The sequence below is a fragment of the Bacillus rossius genome, chromosome 2 (assembly GCF_032445375.1).
Source record: "Bacillus rossius redtenbacheri isolate Brsri chromosome 2, Brsri_v3, whole genome shotgun sequence".
In the NCBI taxonomy this organism is placed as follows: domain Eukaryota; kingdom Metazoa; phylum Arthropoda; class Insecta; order Phasmatodea; family Bacillidae; genus Bacillus; species Bacillus rossius.
The window spans coordinates 87,533,809-87,561,048 of NC_086331.1; the positions used below are offsets into that span (position 1 = coordinate 87,533,809).

The window sequence follows — 27,240 nt, forward strand, 5'->3', positions numbered from 1 at the left end:
GGAGATACACTGCCACTTATATCGGTGGACATACAGCTGCCACCTACATCGGTGTAAAATTACACATTTTTTACAGTATTCTGCATCGTGTAAAATTACAGAATTTATGAAACAGAATGTATAGATTTATTAACGAGCAACATCCCTGAGACCATGTTGATCCTCGTCAAAACTAGCTCTGTCTATGATGGAGAATATGGCGAAACTGTGGCATAAAAAATGAAACATAACTAGTGACAAGTGAAAAATAGTCACGCTACTGTATCCTCCACGTAGCATCCAGAAATAAAATAAAGGTGACGAGAGACGAACTACCAACATGCAAGATTTGCACGTAAAAGTAAGATTCTAAAACAAATGAAGGGGCCACAGTGAAATTAAATACGAGCTCCTGATTTTCAAGTTGCTTTTACTTCAAAACGTAGTCGTTTTTACCTTTTAAGGAGGATACTATGGTAGCGGCACAACTTTAGTAGCACAACATTTATGAATATCTTCAGATTCGACGACAAAATTTCGTTCAAACGCCAAAAAGTTTAAAAGAATATTAAACATTGCTGGATTTAGCTTGAGGTGCATTACAGCAACAAGCCAATGTATGACAGAAAAGCTTATAATACAAGTAGTCAGACACTGACTTGGGACTGGCACTCACCCTCCCCATGATGGATTACATTAGTAAACCGTTTAATAGTAAACTGATCACGTGTGTGAAACTCACAAGTATAAAAGAGATGGGTTTGAGATAGGTTAAATCCTTCCTGGTCACTTTGATACATTGAGATTTTGACACTTTGGATAAAGTGATAAATGTAAGAAAAGTGATTCCTCCCTGGTCACTTTGATAAAAATAAAAGGCTTCACTTGTAACTAAATCACTAATATTCTGTCTCTTGTCGATCTTGTAGCTAGTGACAACTAAACAATAATACAAACAAAAATAACAGAACTGACAAAACACTATAAATATATTTTTTACAATGAATTTAATAAGGTATGGTTAGCAGTAAATTTCTCCCACATAGCCCAAACAATCAGTTGATGATGTATGGTAGTAATATGTAACGGCTGTATGATAAAAATTTTATTTACTTTGAATATTAATTCGCATACGAAAGGTAAAAACGAGAACAATTGAGTATATACGTAGCCTTTGGGTCAAAAGGCCAATGATGTGAAACTTAAAAGCCCCCACACACGATCAGTCCAGCTCCCAGCCCGAACTGAAAGTTTCATTGAATTGAAGGCCACTGCACACACGATCAGTCAAGGTGCTCAGTTCAAACCGAGTAGTCCGAACTGGCAGATTGGACTAATCTGGATCCTTTCCTACACACGATCAGTATTATTGTTGTTATTATTGTTGTTGTTGCTGCTTTTGCTGTTGCTGCTGCTGTTTGGATTAATAGTTTGATCGTAGAATATGGAAGAAACTTTGGATGTTGCAGTTGCACTTTAAGTAAAATAAAAACACCATGGCAACCAAAGAGTATAAACAAATATATCTGCTACGGCACTCGGCTGATGGTTTGTACAGACAGTTTGAACTGGCGAGACGCTGATCCCACACACGGCAGTTCGGACTGAGGCTCTCGAGCCCACAGTTCGATTTGATGAAATCCACAAGTTCGTCAATCCATCAGGTCCGACTGATCAGTCCACCGTCTTTGCACGTACGGCAATTCCGGCTATTCAATTCCAACTAATGTCTCGATTGTTTGTGGGGGCCTTAAACTTTATTTTCGACTTATGCGGAGTTTTATGGGTTGGAGAGAGGTATCATATGGCATTATGAATAATGCCAAAACTAGTGATGGATAAGGGAATAGAGGAAATAAGCTAGACAGACAAAAATATAAGTATACTTTTGCGTGAGCCTGTGTCGGATACATAAACTTAATCAAATATAAACAAAAAGTAATTGATATAAAAATGCATGCCTGTTAAGGAAAAAAAACTATTTATAAGTGCATTTACAATACCCGGACTAATCATCAGCAGAATAAATTGTATCTGCACAGTTTACAGAGGAAGCAGTATAATAAAAAAAACACAAATGTTTTGGTTCCTTTGTAAGATATATTATATTTCACTCCCACCATTAGACTATTAGTTTGCAAGTATTTATAATACATATTCGCCGTTACAAACATCAGGTTTTAAGCATTTCAACTAATCTGATATCTGATGTGCGCATGTGTTTGTCCGGCATTAATATTTACTACTATAAATATTCAAGCTAAAAAAAAGTACATTACTTTCATTGACGATTCTTAGCTTAGATAAAGCAAACAACCAATAAGATAATACAAACAATACTAAAATGTTTGAAATCTTTACCCGCAGAAGAACAAATATAAAAAATACACAGGCGTCAGATCATTCTTGTAAAGGTATCACAGTAATTAGACTGTTTTGTTCATAAATATAACTCAAATTAGCCCATTATATCCTTATACATATACATTTCTCGTAGCTCATAGTTTATTTTAGTTTCAAAATGTTAAATGTAGGTAATTATTCTATTTAATTTTATAAATTCCGTTAAAAAAGTAACGTTTAATCCTACAAGAATGATCGCAAACAGTAAATAGGAATACTAACAGTCATATAAAACGAACACAACTATAACAAAAACATTTTCCCACAAATGTTAAAATTTTGGAAATTCCCAATAACCTGTATAATAATTTAGTCTTGGCAGACGAAATAGACCACGTTCAATATTTATTATAAGAAACACATGTCGAAAAAACTAAAATTACCAACAAGAAAGAACACTTTAAGAGACACTAAACAGAAATCTGAAAATTACCTGCGTCACACAATCCTGCTAGCCAAACAGAAGAAACGCCAGTGCACAGGCTAATTCAACCGTTTCAAAGAATCAGGGTTGACGAGGGAGAAGGACAAGGGTGGCTTTGTAGACGATAAAAACGGCGCAAGAATTCATTGGGGAGACACAAACACACACCCATACCCGCGCTGATCCAGACAGCACTCGTGTGCGCACAATAAAATCTTTTCATTCCTCCGGTCTGTAAATTTGATGGCAGGGCTGGCAGTGGGAATAATAGCTCCAATGGTTTGCTAGAGACACAGCCGCGACTGTCCCTGGAGACACAGACAATACCGTCCGCGTTCCCCCGCTGTGTCGTGCGCACACACGCCCTCGGAGCGGCGCGCGCGGGTGCGTCAGAGTAAAGTAGACCTGCTACACCAGTTTCCGCGCGTGCGGGTGCAGGCGGGGGAAGTCAACCTGATACACCAGTATCCACTTGCCTGCAGGTCCAGCACGTGCGGTTCCGCCCGGAGGAAGTCAACCTGATACACCAGTGTCCATTTGCCCACAGGCCAGGAGCGCACGGTTGCGTCCTTGGGTAGTCAGCCTCATACGCCAGTGTCCATTTGCTCGCTGGCACATCACGCGGTTGCGTACGGGGGAAGTCAACCTGATAAACAAGTGTCCACTTGCCCGAGGGCCAGGCGCGCGCAGGTGCGTCCAGGACAAGTCGACCTGCTACAGCAGTGTTCACTTGCCCGCAGGCCCGGCGCGCTTTCCACGATACGCTCTTTTAAGTTCTACTATCTTCAGGTTTAAATTCATCTTTTTTCCCCATGTAGGAAAAGCATATAATATCTATACCTGATCAGAAAAACAACTTTTGTGACAGAAATTAACCGCTTTCGAGAATCACGTTCCAAGCATTATATGAAAGCAAAAGCAAGCTACTTGCTTTAGCACCAAAAATTGTATTATACGTACTTTATGTTTGTATACGCACACTCGGAACTACGGCCAATTAGTCACAGATTTTTTCCTGCACTAATATAGCAATAAAAGTTTTCTTTGGAGTTTAACATTTATATTTTTTAATATATTTAGATTAATTTTAAAACAAGTTTTTCTTCTAGTTTTAATTTGCAATTCTCATGAAATTTAGGTATATCGCATAAATAAAAAAAAATAAAGTTATTCTGAAATCGTCCTAATCGTCTGCCAATAACCAAAGACTTTTTTACATCAACTTCAATTATTAATCCATTAAAAACTTTAATACTTTCAAAAATGAATTTGTTCGCTTTATTAATATAAGTTAAGACCGTGCCCGAATTCTCCTGAAGTATTCGCAAATGGTGGGAATAAATTAAATAGGTGGTTGGGAATGCCATAACACACAATTTTTGTAGTTCGGAGACGAAACCCTGAGAAGTTACAGACATGAACAGTAGCACGCGAATTTGAATTTGGTGGGCTTCAGGGACGACTACACTGGCTGAGCGGACGCGCGGTCACAGCGCAGTGGCGTTCAAACACCTCGCGGGAAGCAGGAGAACCAGGCGCTTGACAGTCGCTGGTGAAGCCGTGCGACGGTCTTCCTATTCGGTATACTAGATCTGTTGCAAATGCGCACTGCTCCTGCGGCGTTTTTTTTTTTTTTTTTCGCCTGCCCGTGCACTATTAACATATCGGCTGTCTCTGTGAGTTAGTCAGCAGTGGTATTGCTGTTAGTAAAACATGTAATCGCAGCACTGAACTCACTAACAGCCAACACTGCGCTAGTCGCCCAAAGCCAAACGTGTAAATGTACCACATCCAACCTCCCACTGTGTGCACACCAGACCGCTGGTTGTTAGTGCGTCCAGCTCATCGCGTGCTCACCGCGGAGTGTTTAAACGTCACGGCGCTGTGATTGCGCGTCCTCTCAGCCAATAGCGCAGCACCTAATGCGCGGGAAATTCAAATTTGCAAGCCACTGTTCGCGCCCTAACTTTGCAGGGTTACGTTTCCAGATATTTATTTATCAACAAAACAGCTTGTTTCGGCATTCCCTAGAATTTAATTTCTTCAAAACACTTTTACGATCCCCCTGTGTATTTTGTGTGTATAAATAAATATCTTAATATATATAAATCCAGTGTCCTGATGTTTGTTTCCAGTGAACTCTTAACCAAGTCAACCGATTTCGATGAAAATGGGCATTTATGTGTAATTTTTTCCGACTTGAGAGATAGGATAGTTTTTATTTCGATTAATGGTCTTAATAATTTATAATTAATAATAAACTGATTATCAATGTTGATTGGTGTTATTAATCGTAAGTTTCATAAGTCTCAAACAGATGGCGCCTTAAATCAGTTTTTTACAGACACTGTTGTACTGTCTGACATATATTATATATATATCGCTACTATTTATATCTACATATTTCAGATACAGGTTTTTTTTACATGAATGAAGACTTATATTAATGAATTATGGAAGTGTTGATATTTTACTAAACCTCACTGAATAAAACAAACAGCTTAAATAAACTGATTGTCAGCGAGTCCAAAAATAAGTTTACTTAATGAAGTTTGGCCGTTTTTGGTACTTTTTTTTCAACTGCACGAGCAGCAAAACATGAGTAACCCGAGTTTATCTAAGCGCGCATTTGCAGGAGAGACGAATAAATAGAAAGGTGCGGAGAATTACACTTCTATTTCGAAACGATTTGAAAAACACGAGTAGTTATGAATAGTTCAAGCATAACCAATTAAAAAATAATCGGCTTAACAAAGCGACTTCCAAATAGCATGTGACTGAAATCAACAGTCGGTCTATCCCTGTAAAAGACTCTATAAATGTAGGTACTAAATATATGTTCAATCGATGTAGCTGAAAACAATGTAAAATAGGTTAGGGGGAAGGAAAGCTTTGATCGTTTACTTACTTAAAAGTATGTGTAGTATTAAAGATAAAAAAATTTTGAACAAGCAAAAATAAGATGTGTTTTTGTGACAAATTTTAAGAGGAAAATAAAATAATGACTTCAATTTATATTTAAATTAAACTTTTTCATGAGCTTTTTATTTCAATAAAAATGGTTATTTCGCGTCCTCCAAATTTATCACTGTGTTCACGACCACACATGTAAAATATTTAGTTTCCTTGTTTTAAATTTTCCTTTACCTATTTTAAATTTAGGTACACATTTCCAAAATTGTTTACCTCCTCTTTTAAGTGTATTCCGATATAGGTAAAATTAATAAAACTAATCCAACACATACTACCTCATCATAAACTAGTTTACGTAAATATGGATGATAAAAACTGTATTTTAAGTTATTTCTAGTGAATCAAGATTGATAGATTTGCATTTTAACAACCAAAAGCAATGTTATTTTATACACCGATAGTTGGAGATGGCCTTTCTTACTGGCCCTACTGGTTGTACTTAATCCACTGATACGAAATTTGTGACTTGATTACTTAAATGAGACAGATAACAGATTAAGGCCAATGCTAAAACCGCCCCAGATAGGAAAGAATAGCAAATGGCTGCATTCCGGGTGTCCTCGGCAGCAGTGATCGCTAAGGCGTGCGATGATCCCGACAACCTGGCGCAACTCCAGCTTACGAGCATAGAGTCCATACTCACGGCTGGACGTTCCGTCGATAAAACCAGCAAGAGCGTCACACCGTGCGACATGTTACAGTGATTACAGAGCCTGCATCGGCGGTACATGCAGATGTGGGGCCTCGTCTACCCACACACAAACACACACAGAGCTCCAGAAAAAAAAAACCAACACGAATTTACAACTTCTGTAGATATCCTATGTGTGTCTAACTATTTTAATAATACCCTGAGGGCGGATGAGTAGTTTTGTTTTTAAACTGTAATTTTAGGAGAAAAAGCTAAAAACGCGTGTTTTCGCAATTCTTAGGCATGAACCAAACACCTGTAGAAATTCTCGAAAAAATTCAAATGACTTGCATTACACCTTAATCTCCATTTCACCGCCACATAATGGTATCGTTACCACTCAAATCCCACAGCTGTCCTATGCACGACGAGAAAAATGCGCGCCAGTTCGGATCCGTGCACAGGCGATACCACGCTAGAAGCACTTACCCCGTCTCACTAACACCATGACTAGGCGGGCCCCTTAAGATCCTCTTCTGGTGTTAAGCGAGTATATTACACCACACCCTTCATAGTAATCCACAAAAAAAAAAAAAAAAAAAGAAATTTGTAATATCTGGTGCCCTTGGAACATGACTTCCTCCACAATCGATCAAAGTGGATGTGTAACGTCCATATTGTGTTGCACACTTGCATAAAAATGCGGTGGAACTCCGTCCTGCTGCAACCACATTACCTGATGATACAGTGGCGATACTGCATTCAACAAGAGCTGTAATATTAAAAACAAAATCCGAAACATTTACACCTTACAGCGCCCAAATCACGCATTTCCTGATCCCGAATCTCGAAAGATTATCACTTTCCCGTCCGCCCACAATACAATACGCGTCGTCGGTGTTTAACTAAAATCACTCTGTACAAAAAGCTCAAAATGTTCGCACTAGAAGAAAATGCACACAGTGAAGAAAAAAAAAACAAGATTGCAAGAACAACTTACTACAACGAAACCAAGCAAAAACAATTAATAAAAATGGCAAACGCGCAATATAAACTTCAACTTGGAAACCGAGACAGCAAGGTGTCTCTTCCCACGATACATAAGCATACCCAGTCAAAGCATGACAAATTCTTCCGGTGATGAAAAACAAGTTTTTAACGGTTTAACCATTACAACTAAACACCAAAAAAAAAACACGGAATTATATAATTTTAAGATCTGAAACATAAGTCTGTCATTATTAAGAGTGCGAGGGAGATAATATTTTCTCGCGCGCGGTCAGTTGAAGTGGTTCATTTTTTCCTCGTAGGATAGCGTTGCATTCGGCCAGAAGAGCGTACGACGCGTCATCGTGTGGCGATCCCGCGAACTAGTAGGAAAACGGAATGCCACCGGGAGTCGGGGGGGGGGGGGGGGGATAGTGGCGTGAGATAGAAAGGGAAATGAAGGACGGCTGATAGGGTGGGATGAGTCAGCTGAAGCAGCCGAGGCAACGGCTTTGTGATTAGTGATGGGCAGAACGGTTCTTTTGACCGAACCGGTACTTTCGGATCAGTTCCGTGAAAGATTCGTTCAGAACGATTCGTTCATCTCGGTCATTTCGTTCTTTTCTGTGAATAGGATCTGGCTCTTTTATCAGGTGACGTAACTCGTTCATCCTTTAGAGTATTGGCTACGTGTTTGCTTCCAGCCTCCCCTCGTTATCGCGTGACCCGATAACGAGAGGAGGCTGGATCGCGTGGGTGGTTATCTTTATCTACTCTGCATGGGTAAATGAAATTTCAAACGTCTAGTTGTATACTGACTGTTATATAATTATTGACTGTTGATCGCTGCAAATGCTTCATGCAGTGATTCTATATAATACGGGAGCATTAAATCTAAGAATGTTAGGTACGAAAGTGATCTTTCTTAACTTTAATTTGTAATCGCACTATTATAGCTAGTACTTGAACATTGCTTTTCGTAGCCAGTGAATCACAGTTGCGTATATGAAACAAGATTATTTATATTGTATTACTTTTTAAGTTACAAATATTAATATACAAGCTATTTACACTCTAGAGAGAGTAAAGTGTTTACATGTAGACCAACACATTTAGAGAAAAAAAGACAAAAATTGAATACTACTACTGCGATTCAGTATGAAGAGAGAAAAATGAAGTAGGTACATTAATTAACACCTAAATGGTAAGTGTGAACATTTGTAGTTACTTTCCCTGTTATTTTTAATTCATGTTTTTTTTTTCCCCCAAATTTGTGTATGTGAATGTGAAAACGCAATTTTAAACCACTACTTAACAGTTGACATTTTCAGGTATAGATACTTTTCATGTTACCCTATTTTATTTGATCAGTTATCGTTTGCTCTTATGAACATGCTCACGCTGTGATTACTAATTCTTCAGACTCCTGACGTCATGAATCATTTCACGAACGAATCAGACCGGGCGCGTGGCCGGTTCTCTCATCTCGTTCTCTCGTTCTCTCCGCGTTTTCGTTCTTCCGAATCTTTCAAGGTACCGGCTCTCAAAGAGCCGGTTGGTTCTCTCGTTCTCTCCGCATTTTCGTTCTACCGAATCTTTCAAGGTACCGGCTCTCAAAGAGCCGGTTCTTTACATCGCGAACGAATCGCAAGATTTCGTTCTCTCAAAGATTCGTTCTTTTTGAACGAATCGTTAACGAACGACCCATCACTATTTGTGATGTGCTGAGAAGCACAAGACGACACTGGACTATCACGCCCCTTTCATACAAACCAGACAGAGCGGATAGATCTTTTTTTTTTTTCGTTTAAAGGAACGCCGATTTTATGCTTAACTGTTTCGGCGTCCATTTTATAACCTTTACGCTTCGTGGATGTTACTGTGTGATACAACACCACTTCGTTTAAATAAAAACCGTACAACAGTTCTGGTACATAAAATATTACAAAGTAAATTTATCACTCACGTTTATTTTACATTTTACTGCAAGCGAAACAAAAAAATAGAACTTTAGATACAAGTCTACACTACATACCTAATAGTTTAGTATTGTCATCTGCCTGACAACTGCAGAACGAAACTTCTTATTTATACCTTTTTTAATACACTTGACGTTTCTGACTCGTGTTTTGTAACAAATATACCGTTGATTTGTAGAGAATAAAACACAACATAATTTGTTAATAGTTTTAGAAGATAACATCATATTCAATTCTGAAAAATCGGCTATCTCGGCACTTTCCGCATTACAAAATATTGGCTTGACCTCAACTTTTTCGGCTCTTCTCGCGCGAGGTTGCGTTAATACCAATGGCGCGTCCTGATAGGCTGGCACAGTTTTCCGCTCTGTCTGGCCGGCGTCCCGGCACCCGAATTAATAGGTACTGGCTCAGGCAACTGAAGCTGAATTACTCCAGGAAATATTATCCTAATCAGTTTGCTAGTTTACTATTTTCTAAATGAAATTTGTTAATTGTTTCTCCAAATTTCGTTTCGAAGTTAAAAAAAAAAAAAACGTAAGGTCCGTGTAGTCTGCGTTTTTGATTTTAAGAAAAGTCAAACAAGAATTTGTCTTTTTTTTCCCGCAATGGACCTGGAAAATAGTTTCTATATTTTCTGTAAATCCAAATGTCCATACTTTAATTTTAACTAAGTTAACTTTTATAAATGTATGTTGTGTATAATTAAGTATACCTTTTTTTTATCGATCAACATACTATTTGCTCCGTAACCAATTAAGTGAACTTAAAAGTCAATGTTACTGGCATTTCAGTATATTACACATAAATTATTATTATTATTGCAATCACAACTGGTAATCATAATTTAAACATAACTACTATAATCTATTTCACTGTACCAATTTTGACGTTTAGCTTGTAAGAAAGGTCTCTGTAAACAGGATTGCAAAGATCTTATTTTACCAGAAAAATATTGGACTGCCAGAAACTTTTTAAAAAGTGAACGTCAAAATTCGGACAACATGGACTTTATCTCAATGGAAGTTATTTCTGAATACAAATATTACCATATCGGTTTTTCGAAATTGAATGACAGTTTACTATATTATCATTGTGTTAAGTATGTTGAAATTGAGCCAACTTCTCGCTACAGAAAGGAAACGTATATCTCTTCTCATATAACGTAGAACATGGTCGTGGTAACTACCCACCTATATACTACCTCTGAATGTACAATTACTAAACTCGCATTCGCGGTGGCCTGGGTTTCAATCCTTTTCCATAGAGTCTTGTTATATTTTAAGTAGTGTATCTATATTGGGGCAAATATTAGAATAAATTATATGTGTCGTTAAGAGCCATGACTGTCTATGGTGGAAGGCCGCGGCCTAAGGTGTGGGAGGGCTTGCTGCCTGTCGCTCAGTGGCTGTTCTGTAATTGAAGCTACCGTATATCTAAATATGATACAGAGACTATAACAGCTAATGAGCGACAGCCATTAACCCTAGCACACCGCGGCCTTCCAATAAAGATGTCCACGAAAGAGCCCATCGAAAATTAATATTGAAACATGTAATTAATTTGAGTGAAAAAATATGTTTTACTTAAGATTTTTTTTCGTTCATGTTACGTAGCGTTTTCTTTCCATAGGCTAGTCATAGGTTCACTAACGTAACCAAAGTAAGTTTACTCTTGGTTATTGAGCACTATATATATATATATATATATATAATACATATAAAGTTTACATATATACACAACGTGTATCTAAAACATACGTACAAACTTCGGCAGGCTGTTTCTGGAAAGAATACAAGACGAAAGCCTAATAACCATTTTACTCATAAATTGAGTTACGAACCTCCGAAAATGGAATTTTCCATATCTTGAAATTAACATCATCAGTAAGTAAACTGTGGCATATGATTTTTTTAGAAAGGAAACTTTACACCTTGCAAACGTGCTTTGTAATGCCTGCCCCGGTTTTTTTTATTTATTATTAGCTTTTCAGGTGATAAAATGTGCTAAAACAGAAATGCCGTTATATTCATTGAAGGATGTTCATTACAACCTACGTATCTAGTGGTGAAAAATTTGCGTTCTACAAAATCATCAGACGCAGTGCAAGTTATTCAAGAATAAGAAAATTTGATTTTTGGGGGTTCAAAACTCCGAATCAATTTACGAGAAAAGTATGGTACACAGGTTTTCGTCGTTTTTTCGCCAGGAATTTTCTGCCAGAATTTGTCAGTATGTTTTAGATACACGTTGTATATAGACTACATTAGAAAGTTTACATATATATATTTATATATATATATATTTATATATATTTATATATATATTTATATATATATATTTATATATATATTTATATATATATTTATATATATATATTTATATATATATTTATATGGAATACAGTAGAAAGTTTACACATATAATATACATAATACATTACTAACTTAAAAAATGTATATAGAATACTTTAGAAAGTTGACATTCCGTGTTCGGCCCTTGCAAGAATCGAAGTTTTACAAATCGCATCCTCAAAATAATAAGTAATGTGTGCAGAAAATATAAAAGATTATGGAATTATGGAGTACCTATATTTTAAGAAAATGATATGAAATGAATTTACAGTAGAATAGGTCCATGGGCGTATATAAAAGGGGGGGGGGGGGATTTTGGCTCATTTGGGTATGTAGTAAAGTTCAAGGTCACATAGTCGTGTATGTATTAATAAAAAGTCACGAAAATGAAATATTGTCAGCAACATTAAATTTGGGGGAAATACAATATTTCAAAAATGTTACATGATATGGGGTCAAAGGGTCAGGGTCTCTTGGCGTAGTGCAGGATGTCTGTAATGGTGTAAGTGAAGCACCTTTATTGACTCAGTTTGCACGAGTCATTTTAGGCAGTTTCGGTTTTTCGCCAAAAGAGCCCAAAATCCTCCATGTTGGTTATCTAAGTATTAGTAACGGTTCTTAAATTTCATTAAGATATTAAATTTCATTAAGATATTCGCGGTATCGAATTGCTTCGAAGCTGTAGGTTCCAACAAGTCTCTGAGCGATAAAATACATAAACTTTCAAGTTATTTTCCACCAATAAGTTTTTTTTTAATTTACTATATAAAGTACGTCAAGATTTATTTTGGAAAAAAAATAGTCTTAGTAGAAAACCACATATGATACCACAAATTAACCAATAATTGTTAAAGCTGGAATAGTACCTTAGTAGCCATTGCAATTTGTTTTCTATTAATCTGTTCATGCGTATTTATTGCATTTTTAGACACGTGAGATTTTTTACAATGTTCTCCAGTATCAGTCGCGGTGAAAATTACTATTATTGTAATGTACTTGCACAAAACAGAACAAAAGCACATAAAAGCTTCACCACCAAAAGTAGTACACATTAAATAATTGAAGCTATAGCAGCTCGTAAGATTCGTTTACCGTGCCCAAAATTTTGAAATACTCCTCACTTACAAATAAGTGTAACTATGTTATACCGCGTACTGATACAAACAATTCGGGACCAATAACATTTTACGATGTAATTATAATATTCTTTTAAACTGTACTCTCCCCCGTGTATCCGACATCCCCTCCGTCAAACCCAACACCCATTCACTTTCCTTTTATGGTAGACGCGGTAGTTGCTTACAGCGCTACACCTTATCTTTCAGGTCGCACGTCGACCTCGGCCGGCCGCTAGTGCTAGATAGTGAATTGGCAAAGCAGCTGTGCCGTATATATTTTGGACGTTTAGTATTTGTTTATACTGTGTTATGTGATGTCAGCAACAATTAACATTAATGTGTGTCCAGATGTAGCAACAGAAAATATGTAATGACCAAAAAGAGTCCTGGATAGCCTTTTTAAATCCTCTGAAATCATGTTTTTAATAGACGCGATATATAATTGCTATGCTACGCTTATTTGATAATTTTCCATTCACGTGTGACATTTCAAGAGTAGTACAGTTAGAGCACCCCTCAACCGTAATTCCCACAAGCGGAACTCCCGATATCCGGAACTAATTTTCCAAAAAAATTAAAACATTACAAAACATCTCCAAAACATTTCCGCACTGGAACGAGGCGTTTTTGCTTTTGCCTGACCGTACATGTCTTGTAGGCGCGCACGCGCACGTCTGTCAGAGAGCTAATTATAGCCTGTCTTTCCCGCACATTGCGTAAATACACCGCTGGTTTTCGCGTCGGACGTGAATTACTATAAAGATGTTTATCCTATAAGTAGTTTTATTGATTCACTATGTCAAGTAAACGGAAAATTCCGGCCGGCCCGAGAGTATGTACACCGACTCCCACTACACACGTTGACACACGTGATAGCCAGTAACATTTACTTCCAATGTGTGATGCTTTCAGTTTGTAGACAATAATTTAGTGTACAAATATGTATTATGTAAATATTTATAATTTAATATATGGTTAAACAGTCTACATTTATCTGTATTTTCTATCTCTGTGTTTTTAAACAAGATGCTTGAAGTGTTATTCTTGTGTATGTGAAATGTAAACTGTGCGTGGCAGTAACTATACATCTCCAGGAAGAGTGAATCACTAGCACGTCAACACAGAAGTAACACAACACTGTAGCTGTAGTCCTACTACCTCCCCCGAACACTCTTCATCGTCCTCTTCGCTCACGCACGCACGCACCCACCCACCCACAGAGATAAGTAACACCCGCTTGCCAACTTGCTAGAATGAAGGTTATTCAAACAGCCCGGAGTTTTACGTCCCGGTACGTTTTGAAAACAGTACTTGTAGATCTACATATTTGTTATTGTATGTTTTTATAACTGTGGAAAATATTTACAGTAGAACTTTGGCTATACATAAAAGTTAATATGTGCAGCATGTAAAGGCCTTTTTATTTGCCTCCCTACCGCAACTCCCCTTACCCGGAATTTTCCCATAAACGGAATAGACCTCCCCCCAATGATTCCGGTTGAGGAGTGCTCTACTGTATTGCATAAGGCTGTGCGAACGTTCGAAATTTCGAACTCGAACCGAACTTTGAAATAGTTCGGTTCAAGTTCGTGTCAACAAATTTGGGTTCAAGTTCGTTTTTTGTGACAACACTAGAACTTGTTAGTTTCCACATTTTAATAATACTAGAACCACGATTTTATGTATGCTCACGGCAAGGGCGCCCATATGGCAGTTTGTAAGGGGAGCCAGACTATAAAATAGTTTTTAAGGGGAGGGGGCAGACCTTCAAAAATTGACAAAAAGTGTCAAAAATTACAATTTGCCAAAAATCCTCAAAAACCCATACATTTTTTCCTCTTCCTGAAAGCTGGGGGAGGGGGCCACGGCCCTACCCTGCCCATGGGTATGGGCGCCCTTGGCTCACGGTTCCAAGGATGGCATTCGTAAAATCGCTGCCTTTGTAAAATCGGGGCTGGCCCATTTGCCCCCCCCCCCCCCCCTTTTCCACCATTTTATTTCTTTAACTTTTCGAACTAAATATATTTGGTATTACTTGTGTGTATTTTGTCGTTATAAACAACATATCATTAAATATCAACGACTATTACTGCAACGAGGGGGGAAAAAGACCTCCGGCCACAGCGCATAGAGTAAGTAAAGGGAGAGGCGCCACTCCCATAGTAATGATCGTTTGCTTAAATTTGTAAACAAACCCTTGCGATCATACAATTTCTTTGCAACTTGACAACAAAAAAATTACAGCCAGATACAACCTGAGAAAGGTTTAGTGTGTGATAGTTGGCACCTTTGTAGTCGCCATATTTTATATTGTTTCGATAAAGGCTACTGATATTGTAAAATTGCTTTATGTTAGTCCTTATAATGGGAAGTTAAACTATTTCCGCAATAGAAAAAAAAAGATTTGATTCAAGGTGGATTCGAACCCTCACGCGCTAGTTTAGAGTTATGACGCCTTTACCCACATGACCAAATTTATCTTGAGTAAAGTTCAACAAGTGTATGTACTTATATAATATTTTTCTGCACTAGTAAAGTCCAAATTAATTATACAGCCAGATTGAAACTGACGATCGTTTAGTAATTACTTTTATTTCTGTTTATTATATTTATTTTCCATTCCATTATTAATTTTTTTTTAATTTTCAACTTCAAAAACTACAGTAGCAGCCCTAGCAGGTAATATGGAGAACGACAGGCCAACGTGCTCTAATTTTCGTTTTCGGCAATATGCCACGCAGCATCTAGTTTTCAGTGACATTTTAAAAATATATACTTTTACTTTCAAATCCCATTATTACCACGAGACAATACAAAGATGGCCGTATGTAATTATAATAACTGGATATGTAATAAACTAAAGAGATCAAAACTTGTAATTTTTTTTCCGATGTTGGTGAAACATGGTATGATCTCATTTTTAAGGATTCAGTTTGTCGTATCTACTGTCACCAGCGTGTGAACGTGGAATGCGCACTGGCCCCGCCAGCCCGGCGCCGCCCGCCCTTTCCCGTGCTATCTTCCTACGCTGCGGCCGGTCTCGGATGCTACAGTCTCTGCGCTGCTGTTATTTGAAATATTCAGATACATGGAAAGTGTTATACACTCGTTTTAGAGATTTTGGAATCAAAAACAAACTAATATCATCAATTTAAAAATAAGTTACCTAACTTTTATTTTTCCGCCTTGCAGAAAGAAGCAGGTTTCCTTTGTCACTATTCTTTTTAAAACGCGTCTTATTGCCACCAATTGCAGCGTTTCCCACCTATTTCAATTTAAAAATGTGGCTTCGTGGTAGCGCGATACAACAAAACAAGTAGTGACGACCTCCGACATGTGCGACATCTGTTATGTGTTACTGCAATGAACCTCTGCGTGCGGAGTGCCCGACATCTGTGTGTTGACGCGTGAACTACGATGTGTAAAATTCGTTCTTCGTCTACCGATTACAAAGGTTACGGCGGAACAGATTTTTCAGCTGGTATTGCTTCTAAATGCATCCTGCTGTTTCTAACTCATGCACACATATGTGTTGTATAATATTATTATTTTGTTTCCCAATTCCAATCAAATTATACTAGCATTCGTCTACTAAACTTCGCCGTTTTTAGGAATAATTAGTTAATAAAATAAGACGCATACCGAAATTTCGAGTAATAACATTTTAAGATCCATCCTTACTCTGTAAATAATATTTTACCAAAATCCAATTTATGTCATGGTATTTACAGAATCTGCTCCACCGCAAACATCGATTTTGCTGCTCGGAACCACATGTATCGCGCACTCTTAAGTATCAAAACAAGCCACTCTCAGCGGCTCGATGTTGATGTCAAACGACAGCGTTAGCAGCGCAGACAAAGCTTGGCCTAAAATGCAACTCGCATGTTACACAAACACTCTTTCAATTGTAAATAGCGAGAAACTGCACCAAAACTGCGAAATTCGATCGAAATTTGTTAAAACTGCGCTACTTGAATCTGTTACCTTCTTCCATTCACTTCAGTTTAATCACGGGTTCCGCGCGAAGCCGGTTATTTTACCAGCTAAAGTCTATCTCAAACTTAGAAGGAAGTACAGTGTAAATTGCGAACACTGTTGCCAGATTGAAACTACCAAACTTGTTAGTATCAATTTTTTTTTGTATACCATATTTATTTACAAGCATTGTTATATTAAATTTTAATACTATTTTTTTTTTAATTTTACTATTTGTCGATTTTTCAGAGACCATAAATTTGTGTCTATTGGTAGTATTATTATGGCTGTAGTCATTCTGGTACAAAAATAATTCAATGATAAACATCAATATTATTTCAAAGAAGAAACTATTTGTAGCAGTCAGTCATTATTAATAACACAGCATTCCATAAAATTATGTATTGTGCTCAAACGAGCATTTTCTTTAAAATACTGAATAATGTAAATTTTTTACAAAAAAAAATTGAAACCTAGATGGCGTCTTTCAGTTACGTCTCCTTAGAAATGAAAAAAAATATATATATTATCAGATTTACAATGTTTAAAATACGTTTAAAAAAATTTCATTACACTACAAAGTTGAGTCTAAATAGTTTGTGCTCTATGGCGTATGTCTGGCAACAGAGCACAACGTAAAACTTACAGCGCTGATGGCAGAAATTGTTCATTGGAAGCTATAGCTATTATCTATAACAACAACCTATCAGCAGGATATTCGGCGACCACCATCTCACAGATTCGTCTCTCAGATTAGTGTGTGGCTGAGTGTGTGGCTGATGTCTGCCGGGCGAGTAAACGCAGCCGTTGGTAGGCGGCCAGCCCTGCCGACAAGGCGGTCTCGACTACTGCTACTTCTTCAACAGACGACTCTGGGCCTACATACACACGTGGACGGAAACCGTCCGCAAATACTTCACAATTACCTAAAGAAAACCAATGTACCAAGCAAGTTTTTTTTTTCTTCTGACGAAGACTGCAGCTGCTCGACCTGAATCAAGATTTACATTCTTTGAATGATTCCGGTAATTGGGAAGGTTGTGATTTAAGACACGTCTCAGGAAGCCTGCTGTGTCCATGTGCTGTCCAGAATATCCGTTTAGCTGTCGCTGTGTTTTCCAAGGTGGTAGTCTGTCTGTATTTGCTGCTCGTGTTGCGACTGCCTCGTCGTTGTCGGCCCACTGTGTTCGCCTGTGCTGTAATTGCTTCCAAAAAATTCTCTGGGCTGTCTAGGCAATTAACATCAGCTGATTTTCGCTTGTTCCCCAAGTGTTTATGTATTCATCTTTGTTGTCCGTTCTTTGGTAAGTTTTCTGTGACGCGGGTCACAGTATAAACCATCAAGGCGCATGTCGATAAAAACGTTTAAAATCAAATCTGCGATAAGTTGCGATGGGGCAAATATAGCGACAATCTTACCACCACGAGAAACAATCATCTCCAAACCCAGAGGAATTCAGGCGGTCTCATTCATCTATCGGTAAACATTTTTTACACAAAAACAATGTACAAATCTCGGAAAAATACTCAAGAAAGAAAATTGATGGTTATTGTTTTTGTAAACTTGCCTGCAGGTTGAACTTACAGGCCAGTTCCTGTTCCTCATCATACAGAAGTTATAATTTTTCAGTCTGCTGTAGGACAATACGTTTGAGTGTAGTTGGCACGTTTCTGTACCTTTACTTTTCAAAGCAGTTTTGAAGAAGCTTTCTCCTAAAAATCGCAACTGTGAGAGATTTACCCCCCCCCCCCCCCTTACCACCAACACACACACAAACCGAAATGGTGATTACCGAACTACTCTATAAAATCGAATTAAAAATCCTTTTGGCCACGTAGCTATAGCGCAATATTTCGTAACTAACATTTTATACATTACACATTTGTTATTGCGAAATCATATTTTGCCTTAAACTCTTTTTAAACTAAAAGTTTACATTTCAAATATTTTAAAACAAAACATCCATACATAAAAATACCAGCATATAACACAATTTCAGTTTTGTATATAAACAAATTTGTTTCATGCATTTATAGATTAAAACCATAAAAAATATAAATGCTTATTTTATTTATATAAAAAAGGTAGTGCAATATGCTGGCAAAAATTGAGTGGCAGGTTTAATCTATAAGTATTATAATTCACAAATCAACTAGATTAATTGGGCCAGGCTTATATTTTTAAATTACGTCAGATGCATGCAACTTGACTGCATCACAGAGACATTGCTATATATCACAAATCAAGCTGGTCACAAATAATACTGTAGAGAACGGTAAGCAGAAAACCATCACATGGGCCAAGTGTTGGCTGGTTTAAATCAAGTGGTTTTTATAAAAAAAAAAATTGTTTTTAAATGTTTTTCATAGAATATCTTGATTTTTTTTTATGAAATATCTGATTCCACTTTAATAGCAGCAGAAGTTAGCTCATTAATGTTTCTTGTGATTTACAGGAACAAAAATTATATAGGTACTAATCAAGATCTTATCATTGAAATTATCTGAATAAGTTGTAAATTACACCCAGCTAAATATTCATGTAAAATCAAATTAATTAGTGAATTGTAGACAGAGTGTAAAAAAAAGGGAGGAAATAAATAAATTTATTATTAAAAAAATTCCTATTCTGCGGGGAACACCCTTTCTATGGAGAATACTTTTTCTGTGGGGAAATACCCTTTGTGTGGTTAAGACCCAATCAGATGTGAAGATTTGCTGGACTTCAGTTCTTTGATGTTATAACTTTTTTAGTTCAACATGAGTGACAGAAAGCAGGATGTTGTATGGCTTTCATTTGAACACGTCGAGAACCATAACTAACATAATAAAAAAAAAAAAAAAGCTGGGTTACAATAAGAAAAACCTGGTTTAAACCAAAAACAGGTTGTTTGATTTTGTAAAAAAAAATAATTTTTTTCCCCAACCCTGCCTGCGGTACATACATATGCTAAGGTCGCTGCTGCGGTTTACTTCACTCCACCGCTAAAGCAAAATGCAAGAGAGTGGAGACTTTTTTTTCCATTTAATTAGTCAATCATACACCTTTCGTCCTAGAGACAAGAGAAAATCGGCGGCAAAGATGGTGGACGTGTAATTCTTAGTGTATTAAGTGTTTATAAATCTCAACTGACAGACATACGCTTAAAAAAAATTACTCATGCACACAGACAAACTGCAAAGTAGATTAGGTATATACGTTAGTTTCGCTATACAACGATCAGTAGACCCAACTGCATGTGTGTAAGGGTGAATGCATCCACACATTCTAGCTATCCTTTAAAAACTAAAAACGGTAATTTTATAACAAAAAAAATACATCAATCTTTGGCTGTATAACTTAACTGATGATGAGATTTCTCTAATATTTAAGTAGGGTTTTCTTTTCTCTGGTAGCATGTGTAGGCTACGACATATTTTTATTGTGATTTCAAATTTTATAAATTCTTGAATCAATGAAATACTAACTTACGTAACTTTCATTTGGTTTATAAAAACGTTAAAAATAATTAGGTTTTTTGTTTAAAATGTTTAGAATTTTTTTGGTATTTTTGTCATTTTTTGTAACATTTATTTTCAATTATATGGACAATATATAAATGTACCGCAAGTAGCATACAAAATACTAGTAGCACTCACGCACAAACTTGCGTTTGTGTGTTAAATTTTCCTTAAAACATTAGTGCGATTGTGTAAATATGTAAAAAAAAAAATGAATAAAAGACTAAAAATGACTTTAAAACTATTAATTTTTTATTAGAGTCTGCCACTTGGAGTGGGCTTGTTTCTTTCATTTCAGGATAGTGTATGTTTGCTTGCTACAGCGCTTCCTCAAGGCCTACTTTCCCGTTTAGAGTTCTGATAACTGTTTATTCGATCGCAAACAGCTTCTAGCACTTGCTCGTTCTTCGTATGATACATCAGTCCACAATTACAATATAAAAAAATTAATAAAATAAGAATGTTAAATACGTCCATTATGGTCATTTGCTATTTGCAAAAAAAAAAAAAAAAAAAATGTTTTGGGAATTCTTAGCTATATCATTTGGAAATGGATTTAGTAAGTTACTCTGAACGTAAAATTGCTTATAGCCAAGTAAAATGTGTTATCCTATATAAAATACAAACTGCTTGTTTGTCTAGATGCTGAAATTGTATTGATTACATTTTACTTCAGTATTTGCATCAGAACAAGCAGTAAACACAACGAGGCAAACTATAAGCACTGTTCGCCAATTTTGTGAAAATTAAGATAGCCTTTACCTTCTTTTGTCAAAAATACTTCATGCAAAAAAAGTGTGTGATATTAATGTTTTCTATTATGAAGAAAGCACACCAATATTTCCAAGCTAACAGAAAACAAACGTTTTACCAACAGGATTAAGTGGTTAAAGAACTGTAAGGTTCACAAACTGCCACAAAGAAAGGGAAATGGGAAATTTAAGAAGAGAAGTTGTTAAGGAAATATAGAACACTAAAATTTAAAGCATGAAAACTATTAGCTGCACAACATACAATATTTTGGCACGAAATGTTAAACGCGGTGAAATATTTTAGTTCAGGGAAGTCGTGTTAGTTGAACTGCAAGGGTGAAGCCCCACACCCTCTTCTGACTGCGACTTGCTTGTTACTGAACTACGAAAAAACACGTTTCTTGCGAATACTCTTTGCCGCAGCTACATATGTAGCCTACCTAATGCACAATGAGCTTATTTCAATATCAACGTGAGAAAGCCAAAACAGAAGAAAAAAGAAAATAATAATAATTACTGCATTTACGCTAATGGTTAATATTAAGTGATGTGCATTACTGCTGAAGTATTTTATTTAGGTCTTAACATACCAAACAGTCTTAGGCCTACGTAACTCGGAATTAAATATTATTAAACAAAATAACGACCAAAAGAAATCATACAAACGAATTTTATATCGAAAAATCAGCAAATAAACTGAAGATGCAGGTTAAGGCTTGCACTCATAATAGAACGGTTGTAAAAATGCACAAGCTACAGCGCAAACGAAAGTTTATTAAAATTTATTAGCTCGATTCCTGTCAAAGTTCGATTCTTTGCTGAAGCAAAATAATAATTTTAGATGAAAAATATATAAAAAAGATATCTTTAATTTAATTTTTCCCATTAAATGTCTTGGTTTCAGGTGTAAAAAATAAAAGAACACATTTCTTAAAGTAAAAACCAATACTCACGTTTTCATTCAGTTTTGTATCGTAAGTTATTTAACACGGTCAAGCTAATTTTAAGAGCATTAAGTTAGTTTAATTGGCAAATGTAGTTTGCCGGTAAGCGACATAAAATAATGGTAGACTGTAATAATTTTTTACATAATAAATAACCCGATTTTATAAAAACAATAATAAAATAATAAACCAATACCATTTGGGTGTAGACTTGTGAAACGATACTCTACAGAAATAAATTATGAAGTGAGGTATCTTCGAAATTAGTCAAGAGACCACAATTTTCGCGTTTGTTGTTGGGGCACTGCCTTTTACACACACATTCCTACGCCAGTCCCGTATTAAATAATGCCTGATAATTAGGAAAGGGTAGACGCGGCGCGCTGCACCTGCACTAACCCCAAAGGCGGCGCCTGAGCAAACACGCGGAACCGTGGACAGTGAGTGGCTGGCGCAGGCCCCGCCCCCGTTGGCAGACACGCCCACCATCGCGCCGCCCCGCCCCCGCGCGGGCCAGCCGCGCGCCAGTCGCTCGCGCGCCGTGGCCCCGGCATGTACTCCCTGTACCGCGCGTGGCTGATGCGCGACGCCGTGCTGTCCACGCCGCCTGACGTCATCCTGCACGTGGGCGCGGCGTCGCGCACCGTGCAGCAGTTCGCGGCGCACCGCTGCGTCGTGGCGGCGCACAGCGGCTACCTCAAGGCGCTGCTGCCCGCCGCGGGCGAAGCCCAGACCGAGACCGTGTCGGTGAGCGTGCCCAATGTCAGCCCAGACGTGTTCGCGTCGCTGCTCACCTTCATGTACACCGGCTACATGGACGTCACCCACGAGAACATCTACGCCGTGCTGCTGGCCACGCACCTGCTGCACATGCCGCGCGCGCTCGACCTGTGTCGGTCCTTCCTCGTGCAGAACCAGCAGCCACCGCCACAGCAGCAGCTGCCCACGCTGGTGAAGCCCATCCCGAGCCGCAAGATGCTGCCCGTGGTGCTGTTCCCGCCGCCCTCCGCCGGGCCCTACTGGCCGCCACCCAGCCTGCTTCTGCCGACCGACAACTCGCCCTTCCGCAGCGTGGCCCCGGCGGCCGAGGCCACGCTCGCCGTCCCGTCCACCTCTTCCGCCGCTCCCGCCACTCCCGCCGCTCCCGCCGCTCCCGCCGCTCCCGCGGGCCGGCTCCCTTCGCCGCCCAACACTTCCGAGAGCTCGTCGCCCCTCCTCGCGCCGGCGCTCCTACCCAGAAGCAGCGCCTCCAAGAAGGAGACGAGCAGGTCCGACAACCAGAAAAATCCGCACAAGGTAACCAACGCCAAGGAAAATAGAAGGGTGCACGAAAAAAGCGAACACACCCCAACAGACCATTCTGTATGCACTAGTACCAACGCCGCTAGCAGTGGCGGCAAAGTTATAATAGATATTGCCTGTTGTGACGGTCCTGTTCGGTTCCACCGGGTTTTAAATGATAATTATGGTTTAACACTCGACGAACTATTACCAGACAAACTGAAAACTTTCTTCGACATAAACGATAAAGTGACGCAAAAAGAAAATGAGCGACTATGCTCTGAAAAGATTCAATTGAAAATGCTCAAAACAGTGAATGAAACAAAAATTCTTTCGAACGAAGGAAGTAATGCAACACAGTTAACTTCTGACGAGTGCATACAAGAACCATCGTGTAGCACTGCAGGAACCAAAGTTATGGAAGTACTACAGCCTCAGACATCGAGCACAGAGTATCTGTCGAAAACATCCTCCAATGTCACAGATTACGAGGACTCTTCAATGACAAAAGGAAGCAATCACAGCACAGGCCCAAACAACAATGGCATAGACACAGTGTATACATGTCTTTACTGCAATCATGCCTTCAAGAGCCACTACTGTTACCAGAAACACGCAAGGCGTCATATTAATCCAGTTACCATAGACCTAAAATGCATTGCAGACAGATTAGAAGGGACCAACAAAAATGTCCCTGCTTGTAAGCTTGCAACTCCTGAGAAACCCCCGACCAACAGCAGCACAACAATTAACGGAAAAACCAAGGACAAAGTTAGGCGAGAGGTACGGCTTCTAGACATGAACGTACAGTATTATCCATGTAAAACGTGCGGCTCAAAATTTCCAAGCTACTATTTTGTGCACAAGCATCGCAAAATGTGCCATGCTAATGAAGAAACAGACTCTTTGTTTGGCGCTGATGATACTCACTCTCTCCCTCACAAACCACTGTAGTGCAAGTTTTCCAAAACATCAAATTCACATCAAAACTACTGACTGAGAATATCCCGACCATTGCTTACAGAACAATAACCAAACAAGAAAATACAAGATTGCTTGCTGTCGTGAAAATCCGCATGTGTATTTAAAAAAAAATGTATGTGCTGTAGAATAGCAATACCTGTAAGTATTCTTAGAATATTTTACTGATAAAGCTCATACATTCAATGAGTGTGTATATTCCATCCAGTTTAAAATAAACTCAACATTTACTAGTACTACTAGTGACACTGTAGTGTTCCTTCTATCGTTGGTATGTAAAGGTAAAGTTACAAAGAAAAGGTTAAGAGTAAAAAAAAAATTGACTAGATAATGTTAAGTTATAAATGAATTAAAACCTTGGGAATAACTTACGAATAGTTTTCATTAAAAATGTTGAACTATATTCATATAGTACTTTGCAGAGTAATTCTTAAATTACTTTGAAATTTCTCTTTTTTTCTTTCAAATAATAAGTAAAATTTTAAAAACAGTTGTAATAAAGAAAGCAAATTTGATATAAAAACATGATACATGCACTACTTTGTTTCTTGGGAATATAATTGCAAGACCCAGAAACAAATATATTTTCATCATGTTAAATTATTTGACCTTGAAAATAACAGTTAAATGTTACTTGTTAACATTTTGAATGTACATAAACATGTGAAAAATAAGTGAAAAACCTGGACAAATTGAATATGTAAAGAAAAGATATTTCAGACAATTTAGTAATTATAAAAATAATGAGGAATAAGACTGTAAAAATATCACTCTAATTTTATCCACATGACAACAAACAAAGTGACCTATGGTGTGTATGAGCTCTAACTAACAAATAAGCAATAACTGAAGCATTGCATATCAACATAACTGACAAAAACTTTCATAAAAATAAGTAAAATATAAAGTTATTTTCAAAGCATTAATATTTACAGAGTCATAATCTTATAATTTAATTAACATATCTAAAATATCAAATAAAACCTACCTACAAAATTAAATTGTGAAGTTAGTAATTATAAAATTTTAATAAATATTCCTTTAAGACAAACACCACCTAAACACTACTTAAATTTTCAAATGATTATATAATATCCATGATTTTTTGGTAATAAGTACTAACATTTAGACAAAAAATATGTTTCAATGGGTAAGAAAATATCATGCTATAAATTTTTTTTTTAAATATACTTCAAGGAAATTGTATAATCAGCTACTACTCAAATGATATAACATAATGCAACAGTTCTCCATTTCTAAAAATTTAAGTTAGGTTTTGTTACATGGCTACAAAAATTAAACCTAAATATTTTTTTACGGTACACTTCAAATGTTTATGGAGTCAACACATCCAAACACTTCAGTTTCTTGCCAGAGAGTAACTATACGTAAGGATCTGTCTCACATGCCTTGTTGGTTATATCATATTCTTGTCATTACATTTAATTAAGGGCTTTCCTCATAAATTTAATCTTTTTCCCTCTCTTACATTTGATGTTAAGTTAGAAATATTTTCACCGGACATTAACTAAACATTATTTTTAGCTATTTGTCATTCATGTAATTATATTTAAGAACAATATAAGATATTTAGTAAATGAGAAAATTTCAGACAAAACGAAAAATGCAAGAAAGCTATTGTGACATATTTACACAAGAGCCCTCACATAATAGTAATAACAAAAAAGAATACATAACCAATATGTTCTTTAGTTATTTATTACTAGCTGTACCCTGCCACACGTTGCTGTGGCTATGTCTGGTTAAATGGAAAATAAAGAAAAAGCACACATTTTTAATATACTTAATTTCACAATGCTTGTGAGATATAGAATATTTTTTGTTGTTCCATTGTCTGTGCAGATATAGAGATTTTCTAGTTTGCCAACTCTAGCACACTCAACATATAATAATTGTCATGTCAGAAGCAATCAGTATCTAGATCCAAACAATTTTTCCTAAATAATTAAAACAAAATTATAATAAATCAAAACTGATCAATCAGAACACAATTTAAACTAATTATATTCAAACTAAAGAAATGAAAATATTAAAAATCTATGTTCTTAAGTATCTACATTTTTATCAATCTTTTTACCTGTCTCAGTCTGACATATATAGGTATATACATATATACAGTGTTGTTAAGTAACGAATTACAAGTAATCGGATTACTTGTAACGATTACTTTTCAAGTAATTTATACTTGTAATGAATTACATTTTAAAAAATGTAATTCTACTTGTAATCGGAATACATAACATTAATTGTAATCAATACATTAAGGTAATCGATACTTTATATTTACTTGCCGTTACTTTTATTCTCGGAACGTATAATTAATACAATTAAGAACAAGAAGAACATAAATTTTTGTATTAGTAAAGTTTATAATTTTACGCTTCTAGTGCTACGATCGTATGCGCAACATCTATGATCAAAAATGACAAAGCACAGAAGAAGCTTGTCAGGTTCTATATATCTTTATCTTCTTGTCTTCACTTTGTTTACTTGTGTTGTGTCCACTACTCGCAAACGCATCACAATCATGGATGCTAGCCAACAATAACAAGTATTTTAAGGTAAATTGGCAAAAAGATGAACGACAGCAGTGTTGTTTATTGTAAACATTTGGCCAAAGCATTGCATGAGGGTGTAGACAAACGTTTCGGTTCAATTTTGTAAGATAATAAATTGACAACAGCTGACGGCCTCATTCCATCACTGAAATTTTCTTGGCTGGAAGGACAACAGAAAGAGGAAGCTGTATCCTCCTTCAAAAATGAAATTGATACCTTCACTAGTGGTGTAAGTTCTGCTTCTGTTATGACAGAAGAAAATGTGAACAGAGACGAAGAGGCAATTTTTTTCAACATTTTGACTACATCAATTTTACCTCTCTTGGAGGAAGTAAATTCCTACTTCATGAACAGCCATAGTGACTTGCAGTGTCTC

General features: G+C 37.0%; 2 protein-coding genes across 7 annotated transcripts in view; one reads left to right on the forward strand and one right to left on the reverse strand.

The window, feature by feature from the left end:
- LOC134529885 (zinc finger and BTB domain-containing protein 49) overlaps window positions 1-24,481 on the forward strand; it is an 87,969-nt gene extending 63,488 nt beyond the window's left edge. Inside the window, exons 2-3 of the mRNA XM_063364444.1 lie at window positions 3,245-3,367; window positions 22,481-24,481. Coding sequence (XP_063220514.1) covers window positions 3,245-3,367; window positions 22,481-24,258 — 1,901 coding nt within the window. The 3' untranslated portion in view covers window positions 24,259-24,481. The remainder of the gene's footprint in view (window positions 1-3,244; window positions 3,368-22,480) is intronic.
- Window positions 1-27,240, reverse strand: part of LOC134529436 (nuclear receptor corepressor 2) — a 407,697-nt gene that overhangs the window by 192,766 nt on the left and 187,691 nt on the right. The window lies entirely within an intron of this gene.